At 36.7% G+C, this 15,097-nt stretch overlaps 1 protein-coding gene across 1 annotated transcript in view; it reads left to right on the top strand.

Annotated features, from left to right (window-relative positions):
* Nucleotides 1-15,097, top strand: part of PTPN13 (protein tyrosine phosphatase non-receptor type 13) — a 191,291-nt gene that overhangs the window by 32,931 nt on the left and 143,263 nt on the right. The window contains exon 2 of the mRNA XM_019668070.1: nt 11,820-11,939. Within this exon, the coding sequence (XP_019523615.1) occupies nt 11,825-11,939 (115 nt within the window). The 5' untranslated portion in view covers nt 11,820-11,824. The remainder of the gene's footprint in view (nt 1-11,819; nt 11,940-15,097) is intronic.

The raw sequence follows: 15,097 nt of genomic DNA on the forward strand, positions 1-15,097 counted from the left end.
CTGCCTTGCCCGGGAAGAGCGCAATGATGGTGCCAGCTTGGGCCAGTGAAGCAACATCCTCCACAACTAGACTGAAGAACAAAACGACAGCAACTTGTCCATTCCCCTTCCCTCAATTCCCCAGCACTGTTCCCATCCCCCCAATTCCTCAATAAAAAAATCTTAAAAAAAAGAATCTCAAAAATATGTATATATACAAAATGAAGGGGGAAATGGATGGTAGAGGCAGTGAACATTGAAAGGTAGATTGAGAAGAGATTAAGAATAAGTTACCGTTCTTGGTAACTGACAAGACTAAGCTGCGGGGGGCGGGGGGAGATATGGGGGGAGAAGAAGTGAAAGAAGAGATACTGAGCCTGGTAGTTAGAGGAATGGGGTCCTGTTAATCTGGAATTGTGAGAGAGGTTCATTTGGAGAAAAAGATTGTTTTTTTTAGATTTCATGAATATGATATAAGAGGACAATATCTATCCAGGCAAAAATGTACAGTACATAGTTAAAATTGAAAATCTAGAATTTGAAACAAGGTTATCTCAAAGCTGGAGTAGAGTTAGGAATAATCTGCTCTAAGGTGATTAGATAAAATCTTGGCAGCAGATGAATTCTCATATAGAAACTGGATCTAGAGAACACACGCCTTATGAGAATGAGATGGAGATTATATAACTAAAAATTAATTTTGACTTGAATGACATTGATTAGAGTTAAAGGAGATGATGTGATATAATCAGAAATTATAGTCATAATTTGACAGTTGAATTGTAGAGTACATTATTCCAGTTTTTAATCTCTAATACATTACTATTAAATTGCAGTAAGTATCCAAAATGATTTTGTCATTACTTATCTGTAAGCCAGAATTTCTGTATCTTCTCATGTAAAAAGAGCTCCAGTATTTTTACATCTTCGTCATTCATTTTTATGGCAGTGGAACAAGAGTGCCATGTAGTTAATTAAAATGAAAATGGTAGGTATAAAAACTATATCTTGAGACAGATATCTTTGTAGAGTTAGTTAGATTGCCACAAAATAAGGGGGCAGCCCAAGCCACATGGTTTGGTTTGAGATTAAATTTGTTAGTACTTGCAAGTTATCATTTAAATTATAAGCAATAATCTAGTTGTCACAATTATGTGGAATAATGTGAATGTGGCATAATGAACAATATTATTCAATATTAATATACCGTGTGTCACTGCTTAGATACAAAAATTAGATATCTTAAAAATTGAAATGTATAAAGTATTTCAAAGTGCAAATTGGTAATACCAAAATCACTTTTAGAATAGAGCAATTTGAGTAGAACTATTTGACTGTCTCCAGTTATTAAGTTGGAACTATTGTTGCAATGACTGGACTATGCCCAGATTTATTATGCTTCACCTATCGTTTGTGAACTTATTTGGGCTTACTGTTCTTATTTTCTGTGGAATCAAAGTTGATTTTGCACCACATTAATATAAATGAAACCTGCTACTTTTTTTTTTACCCAAAATTTGCCCTAAACTTTTTAGATTTAGTAGATTTGTAAGAAAGAACAAGAGAAGACAGATTTAACTTTCCCCTTTAATATTTAACTTCTAGTATTCACTGAGTAGATAGTGTTTGTTTTCTGCTGCCTTCTAATACCTCTAGTAGCTGGCTTCATGCTTATTAGTTAGATCATCAGAAATATTACCTGATCTTGAGAATATTAAATGGTGGAAAATCAGAAAACTAAAAGGAACCTCTTTAAAAGGCTGTCACTGTTTGTCTTGCTTATGTTAGTTACTTTACTTTGGAGTGGTGTAGGTTTTGGTCAAACTTTCTAGACGATCTAACTGTGCATCCCAAAGAGAATATGATGAACAACACCTCAGTGCAAATGCCTCTATTGATTAAAACATGAAGTGATGGGTTTGTAAGAGTCTTGAGGTCTACAAAGACAATTTACCCAGAATGTTCCCAACCTTAGGAGATCATTTTTAATAGCCTGAAAGTGTTATCCGGAAAACCTAAGAGTAGAAGTATAATAAAGGGGTTTACGTACTTTATTTTCTTCCAAATCTATACTTTGGTTGTTTTCAGTTTCTATTGCTATGTAATAAAGTATCACAAAGTTTGTAGCTTAAAATCACACTAATTTATTATCTTACAGTTCCTGTGGGTCAGGAGTCCAGGTACATGTTAACAAGATCATCTGGTTAGGTTTGTACCAGGCTGAAATCAAGCCGTGTGTCAGAGCTGAAATCTCATCTAAGCCTTATGGTCTTTCTCTAAACTCACTGGTGTTGGCAAGATTCAGTTCCTTGCATCTGTAGATCTGAAGTTCCCATTTTCTTGCTGTCAGCTGGGGTGTGCTCTCAGCTCATCAGTGCTACTATCATGCTACCATAACATCCTTGCCCTGTGACCCTCTCCACTGGCAGTTCGCAACATCAAAGGGATCTTGAGGGCAATCTCGGAATTCTGCCTATCACTGTAATTTTTTTACTATAATACAGAGGACAAATATGAATTTTTCTGCTCAGTCTTTTGTGCTTTACATATTATTTGCTTCCGTTAGTGGCTGCCCCCTCTGAGATATTTTAAGTCTATATTTCTTGTTTCCTGCAACAATGATCTTAACAAAAGTCAGTGGGTATGGAGGAGGAGTGATGTAGACAGACAATACTAAAAAACCCAGATTCTACCATTACATTGTTTTCTGAAGAAAAATATAGCAAATGTGAAATTGGGAGTTTTACTTTCTTCCTAAGTGTAAGTGCTACAGAGAGGGATTGAAGAATTCCAGGGTTTTTCTTCTGGTTTTTTGAAGCTGTCCTTTGAAAGCAGGGAGCAGGCGTATATGATTTCTATTTAGATAAGTAGTTGACATGAGCCAGAGACCCAGAAAGGCAATTTAGACTTGTGTTTGTTTTAGTTTCATTTCTCTCCCTGGGAAAGTACAATGGAAAAGTTGACAAATATTAAGCATTGCTCCAACTTCAATAAAAATGTTTAGACACATGCTGTTTTCTACCTTGAGGCAACATCAAATTTTCTCCTTTTTTCCTTAAAATCACTATTCTTTCTTAGTCTTTCCTAACTGTATTAGGCAATAATGTTTTTTCTCTTCTACCTGGTCTATACCTACCCCTAATGGAAAGAAATGTTAATGTATATATTTTACTAAAGAGATTAGCTTTTAGTCTTCTAGAGCTCTGATAGCACATTTATTATTTCTACTTTGTACACATCTGTCTTTGTGTTGATCATTCTGTATCAAAAGTTAAAAGGTAGAAATAACTTCACCTCATTTAAATTGTCCTGTAATTGTAGTTATCATTTCAACTTTAAATTCTTTAGAAAATTAGAAGTCGAGAAAAATAAGAGCTTGCTATGTTGAATAATGAATTTTTAAAAAATTATTGTGTTACCAATCCACAAGTTCTGACTTGATAAACACATGAGTTACGTGGCATCTTAGATAATGTTTTGACTGTCTAAGGAGGGAAGATCTCAGATCTTAGCCATGGGTTTTGCTTTCTTTAGTTTTATAGCTTTTTGTTTTAAATGAGAAAAGTTAACTTGTAGAAAACAAATTTTATATATATATATATATTACCTGCCTGAAGTTGTGGATTGGTTTCTTCTGACAACTGAAAAAGGAAAAGAAAAAAAAATCCAAACAGCTTCATGGAACAAAGAAAAGGAATGCTTTCCTGGCTTTGGTTAGCTTTAGTTTTTTGGGTGTTTTTTGTTGTTGTTGTTGTTGTTTTTAATTTATTGGGGTGACAATGGTTAGTAAAGTTACATCGGTTTCAAGTGTACAATTCTGGAATACATCCTCTATATGTCACATTGTGTGTTCACCATCCAGAGTCAGTTCTCCTTCCATATAGTTGATCCCCTTTCAGCTTTGGTTTTTATTTCTCTTAACAGTTTTATTAAGGCATAATTGACATAAAATAAACTATACTATTTAAAGTATACTATTTAATAAGTTTTGACATATGTGTGCACAGTGAAACCATTATCATAATCAAGATAACAAACATAGCCATTATTCCCAAACATTTTCTCATGCCCCTTTGTCATCACTCTGATATGCCTCTCATAGGGCACTGCCGTGTTCAGGCAACTGATCTGCTTTCTGTCACAGCAAATCAGCTTGCATAGTCTATAATTTTGTACAAGTGTAATCATAAATCCTGTACTCTTATCTACCTTCCTTTTCTCAGCATAATTATTTTGAGATCCATATGCTTGCATGTATCAATGATCATTTATTCCTTTTTATTGCTTAGTATTCCGTTGTGGTAATATACTAAAATTCGTTTATCCATTCTCTTGTTCATAGACATTTGCTTGTTTATTGTTTTTGGCTGTTACAAATAAAGCTGCTATGAACATTTGTTAAGGATTTGTATGGCTATGTGCTTTAATTTCTATTGGGAAAATACCTTGTAGCAGAATGGCCAGGTCATATTATAGGCTTATATTTAACTTTTTAAGAAACTCTCTTAACAGTTTCCCAAAGAGTTTCACTTTACATTATCACTAGCAATGTATGCGAGTCCTGGTTCCACCACATCCTTGTCAACACTTACTATGGTCAGCCTTTTTTCATTGTAGCAATTCTGATTGCTATGTAGCAGTGTCTTATTATTTTAATTTGCATTTCTCTAATGATTAATGATGTTGAGCATCTTTTCATGCGCTCCTTTCCCCTTGGTATGTCTCCTTTGATGAAGTGTCTGTTCAAATCTTTTGTTCATTTAAAAAAAAATGTGTTTTTATTCCTATTATTGAGTTTTCGGAGTTATGTATTCTGGATACAATTCCTTTATCAGTTATGTGATCTGAAAATATTTTCCTTTAATTTGTGGCTTGTCTTGTCATTTTTTGACAGTTCTTTTCAAAAACCAGAGGTTTTAATTTTGATGAAGCCCATTCTATCTTTTTTTTAATTGATCACACATTTGATGTCATATCTAAGAAAAATTTGTCTATTCCAGAATCACAATGATTTTCTCCTAACTTTTAAAAAAAAGAAGCCTCCAAAATGTTATCATACACAAAAAGTCTTAATTGAAAATTATTTTAAAATGAATATTTTTATTTAATGAAAAATTCTAAACCTAGTTCTTAAGCTGTTACAGTAAATTTCATTGTTTTATTTTCCTTGTAGATGTAGAAAATTTTAAGTCACTTTCAAGAGGACTTTTGATTGAGTATATTCCCATTTTCAAACTTTGTTAATTAAACCCCCTTAAATATTGTAAAACTGCACTTATATAATTTAAAACCTATTTTTAAAGTATTTAGTAGTCTGACAAAAACCTTCCCAAGTACTTAAACAAATCTTCTAATGAATGAAAATATATACATATGTTAACACTTAAGTTCTCTTATATATTCCAGTGGCATATTACACATTTTAAAATATCTCAACCCATTTTCTTAATTAATATTATTTAAATTGGAATCACAAGATTGATCAGTTATTCTAACTGATCTTATTCTCTTCAACATTATAAACAGCTAAAATACCAAATATGAAATATACAGATTCTTTGTTTTTTAAATACAGATTCTTTAATTAAAAAACTTTATATGGGTTTGCTTCTCTTAAACTTTTATAAACTTAATTGTGAATCTCTCTGGGCAAAAAAATGCTTACAGTTTTGCTGGTTGCCTTCTCAACTCCCTATGGTTTCTTATTGAGTAAAGAAGTCCTCAGACAGGGTGCTGAGTGGATCTTTGCCCCAAACTAGTGCCCACACAAGAATTCTATTTTATAGTTGCTTTGTTCTTGAAACACGGTACTTTTATGGCCCCATTTCCTTAGGATCAGTGTAAACATTTCTGATTCATTAGTCTACCCCTAGACAGGTTGTTGTATCATTTGATTGGATTCAGTTAATCTGTTTACTATTTCCTTCTGTACAAATCACTTCTGTGCTTTCTATCTGTGAGTGCCACAAATCCTTTAGGATTAAAATGACATCTGTTAGAATCCCTTTGTGGCTTTGTCTAACTGTGGGCACAGTTTTAAGGTCATGACAATAATACCTGTGTTAACCAAAGACATAATAATTGCTCTGGTTATGTAATATAATTTTTTTTCTTATTTGGAAGTCTTTCCAAAAACTGTCTAGTTATTAGGTAGCCCACAACTTTCAAGGAAACAAAAGTGAATAATATGGTTATGTTTATTGTAAAACAGGACCATTTTGATAGTAAAATTATGCCAGTTATGTAATCTAGACAACCCCAAGTTGTCTAGAACTGTGTCTAAAGGAAACAAAATAATAAACTTAAGATTTTTTTCCTTCATCTGTTGGTTGACATCAAGCTTTTTTTCTCCACTTCCTTTATTTATTTATTTATTTATTTATTTATTTATTTTTATTGCATCCTTCTTCCACTCGTGCATTTCTTTCTTCATTCCTTTGTCCTCCCTTTTCTTCTGAGCTAATGATCTGGAGAGCTATAGATAGTAAAGGTGAATAAAAATAACAGAGAGATGATAATGGTAGGCAATTGCCAAAGGTAGTGATGGCAGACAGTTTATAAGCTACAGTTTTGTTGTTGTTTGTTTGATTTTTAGAAAGCTGCTTTAACATTACATTAAGTCTTGAGATTAGGTGATTACAGGGGTGAGGCAATTTTTTAAAATCTTAAATGTCTTTTTTAGCAGAGCTATAAATTAAAAATAACAAATCAATTCTGTTACCTAGATGGGATTGATTTACAAAAACGGATGTTTCATCTGTGTTTCAGAGTTCCAACTAGTTCCAACCACAAATGCACAGATACTTCACTGAATGGACAAAAAATTTTTTAATAAAAATTCACAGAATTAATAAAATTTAATTTGTAAACTTTGTAGATAGAAAAATCAAGCAATGAAAAATTGTTGTATTGAAAGTTTACCTGTTTCATTTTCTTATAGAAAAAATTGTGTTTTAAAAACCAATTTCTTTAAGAATAAGTAAAAGTCAGTATCTTAAGATATAAAACTATATGTGTATAATACAAGTGTGTGTGTGTGTGTGCATGTGCATGTATGTGTGTGTGTATATATATATATAATTTGCTTTACAATATAATAAATACATAAGGTATAATCAAAAGCAACTTATTTTGCTCTCTCTCTCTCTCTCTCTCTCTTTCTCTCTTTCTCTCTCTTTCTCTCTTTCTCTTTCTCTTTCTCTTTCTCTCTCTTGTTCTCTCTTTCCCTTGCCTGTTACCAGTTCAAGGCTTGTGTGCCCAAAGCGTCAAAGTCCAATATTCAAAACATCAGAGTTTGATATAAAGGTTTTTATTGATCGAGAAGGCACTAGCTTGAAAAGATGGGGGAGGGTCCTTACCGCTTCCACAAATCCATCTTAAAAGTGCCCCAAATTCAGGCATCTTTTACCTCAAGGGAAGGGAGGAGGGGTGGGTGAGAGGTGGGTGAGGACTGTAGACAGCTAGACACTGACAGGAGTCCAAGGAAAAGCACAAAATCTCCAAATCTCTTTGTCCCCTTTCCGCCTGCTGACCCCTGGTGATCGGAGTCTGAGGCTCCTATAAATCTTTGATAAGAGATTTTGTACATCTTTCCCCACCTCTTCTGGAGAGGCACCTTCTGACAGGGCCTTTTTTTTTTTTTTTTGGCAAAATACTCAAGCCTTCAGCAGAATTCCTCTAGTTAATTAGCATATCTGTAGCAGGATCTATTAGCCTAAGGCCATGTTGGACTCAAGGTAGAGTCATAGAGAAGAGCATTTCACTGTTACACCTCTAGGTAAAAACTCAGGCCCCTAATTCTCTACTTACCCTTTGATAATAATAATAATCTCTTCTTCATCCACTTCCAAGTTGCTATATCTGACCCCATCAGGATTTAAACTGCAGGAAGAAAGGTAAAGAGGCAAACAACTTTTGCCTGATTCCTGTTTTAAAATTCCTTCACTTTTTTGAACTTGATATATGCTAACGGCTGACCCTTTCTCTTGTGTGTACTTTTGTGGGCTCTTCAGAGTCCTGCACTGGAACCAAAGCACCTGTGACACTTCAAAACATTTTTCTTCTTACTTGCCCATACCTAATTCTTCCTCCTCTTCCACCCCCCAACCCCCCTCTCCCCCCAGCCTGTACTTCTGGTGGCACTCTGGGAACTTCTAATGGTATTCCCGGTAGGATTTTAATTTTTTTAACAGCTTTATTGAAATATAATTCACACATTATAAAATTCACCCTTTTAAAATATACCGTCAATGGTTTTTAGTATATAAGCACAGAGGTGTGCAACCATTACCACAATATAAATTTTGGGGACCTTTTTATCATTTGGTTAGGATTTCATTAGCTCCAGGCTGACCCTCTGTGTCACCCCGCTTCTTGTCCCCTGTAACCCCCTGCCACACGCCCGTTACTGGAAGAGTAGCCCCCAATACAGCATGCTGCCTCACACTGACTCACTGTGCCCTCTCCTCCCCACCGCATGCTGCTCAGTGGTAGCCAAAGCCTTCAGACCCCTAAAGTATCAGGCAACAGTCTGTGGTGTCCCCCCTAACTCCAGAGAACACACGTCAAGCACTCAAAGGGGTCTCACTGAAGCCTCTTTCACTGACTTGAGGTAAAACAGTGACACTTCCCACACCCCTCCTGTTTTGGGGAAGCAAGAAATCAGCACAATTCTCTCCTTATGCAATTTTCTCTCTACCCTTTATACCCTGTGTCTTTAGAGCTACCTAACTGGTTCTCAGACATATGACTTTGGAAATTTGCAAAAGGATAGTGTTTCTCATAAGTCATGCTGGTATCTCATTGCTAACAGTATCTTGATGCCTCTATTGAAGCTTCCAATTTACTGTATTCTGCCATGTATGCGTGTAATGCGCTGCCATGTACAATATAATGCACACCCCTGTTTCTGGCCTAAACTTTCAGGAAAAAAAATCATTTTAATTTTTTAATTCAAATTTTTATTTGTTTACATTTAGGCACTTGTTTTTTTGTATTATAAAGGAATTTTAGCATTTTTTTAACATTATAGTACAAGAAATTATATGTAACAAATAATTACAAAACACAAGAACAGATACAAAGTACCAGAAATTTTATGTACCGGTAACAAATTTATGATATTTATGCATCATAGAAGACCAAGAACTCTGTGTTGTTGCAAGTTCTTCATAAGTTCAACAAAACCAGTTATATTCCAGGGTATTACTTTGCATATGGATGGATATTGTTATTGATTTCTAGAGTTAACACTTTTAACTCATAAGCACAAATAAAAGAAAAACATTTATGTAGATACGGAATTACTACTATCCCTGTATAATGTGCATCCTTATTTTTCCCTCACAGATTTGGGCAAAATACAGTAATAAAGTATTTTATTTGGAAGATAACTCAGATATCACTTAGAAAGGAATGAAGCTTCTATTTAATAAATTTAAATTTGATACATATTTTTTAATCATATAATAAAGTATGTGAAAAACCCAAAGAGTTTTAGTGGAGGGGAGGGATCTGAATACAAAAATCAAACTTCTTATACAAGCCACATAAGAACTTCGTTTTTCAAAGCAATAGCTTATATCTTTCTTTTAACTACTACATCGTGCATTTAAGTAGACACCCCTCAAGTCAGACTCTAAGCATAAAAGGCTATAGTAAACATTTGAAAAGGAAAATAGCAGGATAAAGGCAGGCCTAATTTGAAGCTGGAGTTGCTTTTTTCAGTCTGAGTTAAGTTATCATAAATTAAAATGTAAATTAAAATGAAGTATTAGCTTTTTTTGTTAGTTGACAAACACGTATTTTTATAGGTTAATTTTAAAATGTAATGAAAGATATAATCACAGAAAGTAAGTATAATATTTAACATTTCCACTCCCTCTAGCTTCTTTTCCAAACCCACCTGTTTCTGCCTACCATTAGGTATAATGTATACCTAATATATACATTATACTTTATGCTAAAATTGGTTTGGTCTGGGTGGAAATCTCAGTAGTCACTGTGAAGAGCAATTTTCTTTTCAAGACGTATCAATTCAGGAAAATCTATATAGGAGATTCTTTTTTTTAATATTTTATTGAGGAATTGGGGGAGGGGAACAGCACTGGGGAATCAGGGGAGGGGAACAGTCAAGTTGCTTTCCTTTTGTTCTTCAGTCTAGTTGTGGAGGACGTCGCTCACTGGCCCATGTTAGTATTATCCTTGTGCTCTTCCCGGCTGAGGCAGACGCTCGCTTGCCATTGGACGGCCGCTCACAGCGGCTTACGGCAGCCCACTACAGCAGGGGCTGCAGCCTACGCTGTCGCCGGCAACTCACAGCAGCCCAGCTCCAGGTCGAGCTGTTGTTCACCATCTTAGCTGTAGAGGGCGCAGCATCACTAGCCCTCATGTGGGATCCCAACCGGGGCCCTGCTTCTCAGAGCTGGTGTCCCAAGCCAACTCCTAACCAACGCGCCACTCAGCCGGCCCTATATAGGAGATTTTGACTAGCTGCATTTCTCCCTTCCAAAATGAAAATAGGCTTATCAAGCCCCATAGAAAATCGTAAATGTTATGAGTATATCATCTTGTTAATTGAATGGCATTATAAAAATCGACGCTACAAAAATGTAACCACAGAGGCACCTTTTAAAATTTTTATTAATTCAACTTCTGTAGAGTCTTAGATTACAAAGCGTGTTTATAGGCATAACCTCTTCCCTTGTCATATTCACCCACAAATGGCATTATTATTATTCTTGTGTCACAAATGGGAAAGTGAGGGTTACAGTAAAATGACTTTCCCAGGGGCAAATGATAAGTTGGCAGTGCGGTGGAGGAAGAAACTTGCTTCTACACTTCAGGGTTCTTTCGGCTGGTCTAATAATTAAATCTACATGAGAAACTAATCAAATTTGATTACATACATATGAGAACCCCACATACATGAGAGAGTCAGAGATTCCACATACATGAGAGGTTCAGAGACAGAAAGGGAAAATGAGGTATACATGGCATTCTGAGCTAAGGATGAGGTAAGGCACCTTGAGGCTTCACATGGGGGGGGGGAGGTCATTTGAAGGACGATGAGAAGAGCAGATGTTCAGTAATTCAGTGTTTGCCCTGCCCTCTAGATAGGTAAAAAAAAGTTACCTCTAGCAATAACTCTTATTATGGACAAGACCCCAAATTTAAATACTTCAAGGGAGACTTTTAAAGTTTCTCTTGAGCCCTCAGTCTCATTTGTCATCAGCTCAAAATAATTCCCATGCCAAAGTGGCACATCCTGGGGAGGCCTGATCTCAACCCCTTTAGGAGCAAAGCTGGGTCTAGAAATAGTTAAATCCACTCAGTGCACAATTTATAGTTAAAGTATATATTGGAGATACACAAATCAATCAATGACTAGAAGAGATGTATTCCATCTTATTTCCAACTGCTCCCACTATGGCTGTAGAGTCTCCTCTCTGGCCCTCTTAGTCTCTACCTGGATGGATAGGATTACCTGGAACTGTAATCTGCAGGCCGTCAGTATAGTCTGGCTGCTTTGGCCTTATCACCTGCACTTTGGCCTCCCAGGACCCTGAGGTCTCTGCCTCCTCACATGAAGTAGTCAGCACCACTATTCTGCAGCTCTGTCTCTGTGGTTGACCCTGTTGTGCTAGGGCAAGCAGTTGTTTTCAGGCTTTTTCCCTCTAATCCCTTTACCCTCTATGAGGATTATATTTAGTTTGGAGACCATATTGAAAAATTAGGTAGACAGGGAACTCATAGTCTCTCATCGCTGATGTAGAACTTTCACTACTGCAAGTGCAGTCAAGTTGTTGATGTGTAGACCATCTGTTACCTTTGTTTCCTAGGTAATATGCACGTGTCACTAGCTGAGGCCCTGGAGGTTCGGGGTGGACCACTGCAGGAGGAAGAAATATGGGCTGTATTAAATCAAAGTGCTGAAAGTCTCCAAGAATTATTCAGGAAAGGTAAGCTTTTTATTTTTTAAATTTGAGTATTGGGTAGCTAAAAATAGGTAAAGAAGCAAAGTATAGAGGAACACTTTCTCTTACCTCTCCTAGAGCTAACATAGGTCAGATCTTGTCTACGTTTATTTGAACATCTTCTATATGCCTGATACTGTGCTAGGGACTGAAAATCTAAAGATGATGAAAACCAAAAACATTCCCTGTCTATAGGGAGCTTACAGTCCAGTGTGGAAAATAGATATTAACAAAATATTTCCATAAGCAAATGTAAAAAATGCCACCATGACAAGGACTACAAAGCAGGGAATTCAGTGGCTCTATGAGAACCCATAAGAGGAACATTTGACATGGTCATTGGGAAGAACAAAAGGAAGGCCTCCTTGCAATAGTCACCCACAAGATAAGAGAGGAGTTAAGCAGGTAAGAGGGAGGAAGAAGCCTTTCTGGAGGAGAGAATAATGTGTACATCTAAATTGGGGTAATGTATACTGTCTAACTAACTGGTCTGGTGCCTCCCTGTGGAGGTAGTCATCTGCCCCAAATGGTTGTGTGGCATTTTGGAGTTGGAAAAGTTTGAGTCACCCTTTGTTTATCCAAAAACATGTGATACCATGCCAAAAAGCTCCACCTGAAGATGATGTTTGCCATTCATGCCACATGATCAACACCTATTTAGAACAATAGGTAAAGAAACCAAGCTTCATCTAAGGGAAGAAACCATCTTTATAACTGATTCGAATGACTTAATCAGGCACCATAAATATAACAAACAGGTGAGGATTTGAGGATAGTAACGTTTCTCAAAGTGTGGTCCCTGGATGAGGAGCATCAGCATCACCTGAAAACTTACAGGAAATGCAAACACAGTAAACCTGAGTAAAAAAACTCCACAGGAAGAGCCCAGCAATTTGCATTTTAACAAGTTTTTAAGGATGTCCTGATGCATGCTAAAGTTTGAGAATCATTATAGGATTGAGTTGCTAAAGACCAGGAGTCACGGGAACCTTTTGGAAGGTGTAAGGGTGACCACTGATTGAGGAGAGTGTACATTTCAGGGGAAGAGTGCTTGGGGACAGGTGGTAAAGGTATGCTGTTGGTGCTATTGTTTTCCAATCCAGGGACTGGAGCTTAAGACAGTGTTAATTCCCAACCAATTCTGCTAATAACCTAGATGTTTGAAGATCTTTGATTAGAATTAGGATAAATACAAAGAAAATTAATTCATTTTATCTAATGTCACTTATCTAAAAAAAAATCTAGCTATTTTTATAGACCTTTGTTGCTTTTTGTTTGCTTTATTTTAGTTTTTCAGAACATTTTCAGGAAATTCAAAAGTATAGGCACTCTAGAATTTAGAGCAGGCAGCCATGCTCCAAAGGTGTTTTTGAAGGAAGGCTATGTTGGTGATATTACTCAGTTAATTAACAGTAGTCAATTAATATATAAGAAACATCTCCTACTTGTGAGATCCCAATAAGAAGGTGTCTCTGTTGTCCTTAAGGGGATTCATTCAGATCAGATCCACGTGAAAAGTTGACTACTTCAAAACAGTGTGCCAAATGAGTGATCGAGACAGCACTACAGATGTTCCTGCAGACTAGGGAAAAGTAATGCCTCTTTATTATACTGCTGGCAGGGTCGCTGCCCTGGCCATGACTCAGATATAAAGCATCTTGAACACTGCGAGTACCTGAGGGTTTTCTTTCTTCCAAATTTCATAATTTTTAATAGAGATCGAGTGTCTGAATGTAAAGTAGATGTCATTGAGATGCGATTGTTGCATAACATGTTGGCACATTACAGTAAAGAGCCTTACTGGATGTGTTATAAAATCAATTTTGAGGCAGCTATGTCTAAAACACTGTCCAATGTGAGCTGGTTACTATAAGGCCATCTGTCCACTTCACAGAGTAACCTCAGTAATACAGAGAAATTGAATTGGGGTACTTGGACACTCGAGAGATTACCAAGTATTATGCTTGCCAATTGGGAATTTCTTTTTTTTTTTTTTTTTAAAATTTTTATTGGGGAATTGGGGAGATGGGAACAGCGCTGGGGAATTGGGGGAAGGGGAACAGACAAGTTGCTGTCCTTTTGTTCTTCAGTCTAGTTGTGGAGGATGTTGCTTCACTGGCCCAAGTTGGCACCATCATTGCGCTCTTCCCAGGCGAGGCAGATCAGTCGCCGGCTTCTGGACGGCCACTCACTGCGGCTGCTGGCCGCTCACGCTGGCTGCTGGCTACACACGGTAGCCCATGGCAACCCACTGCCACAGGGGCTGCAGCCTACTCCATCGCAGGCGACTCTCGGCAGCCCAACTCCAGGTTGAGCTGTTGTTCAGCATCTTAGCTGTAGAGGGCAATGTCACTGGCCCTCATATGTGGGATCCGAACCGGGGCCCTCTGGCGTCCCAAGCCAGTTCTTAACCATCGCGCCACTCAGCCGGCCCTGGGAATTTCTATTTATTTGATTTACTTTATCTGAAGTCTATGGTTTTTCATTTTTTATATTTGAGTACAATGTCTTTTTGTGCAAGTTTTTCTCTTTACTCTTATAACAAACTGAAATTTAGAAAAATACAGGTTTCCCTGCTATCAGAAAGTAGAGCATTCCTATGAAACCTTTTGTTAAGCCGAAATGGCAGAAATCGAAGAAGCAATTGCCATTCATTTATATGGAAAAATTTTTGAGTATTCCCAGACCCCCAAATAACCTACCAAATCACACCAGATTTGTTTAAGTACACCTAGTTTTATGCTAAAGATAAGTAACACTCTATAAGCTCTCTTAGGCTTTTCTGTTACTTTAGGGTATGTTTTCATAACGGATACACAAAATAAATGGAGATAAAGCACAGATGCCCACACACACAGTTCGAAGCTCTGGCAGCGTGATGCTGAGATGCTGAGTGTGGTTCCAGGGAAGGGCCTTGGCGGGGCCACTATATGCTATTTTTGCTTTTCGCCTTTTTTTTGTAAAAGCGAAAACCCTCTTCGAATTTCTTTTAGTTAGCAGAAAACAAGTGTTAATGTAGATGTTTTTAAAAAGCCATGTGGAGTAAAGCAGTGTTTTGAAAAGCAGGGGATACCTGTAATAGTTTACTTATTTTGTGGATGAATGGGGTTGGTCTTGGTTCTCTAGTAAATACCCTTATGAAT

This window comes from Hipposideros armiger, unplaced genomic scaffold (assembly GCF_001890085.2).
Source record: "Hipposideros armiger isolate ML-2016 unplaced genomic scaffold, ASM189008v1 scaffold_515, whole genome shotgun sequence".
Lineage (NCBI taxonomy): Eukaryota > Metazoa > Chordata > Mammalia > Chiroptera > Hipposideridae > Hipposideros > Hipposideros armiger.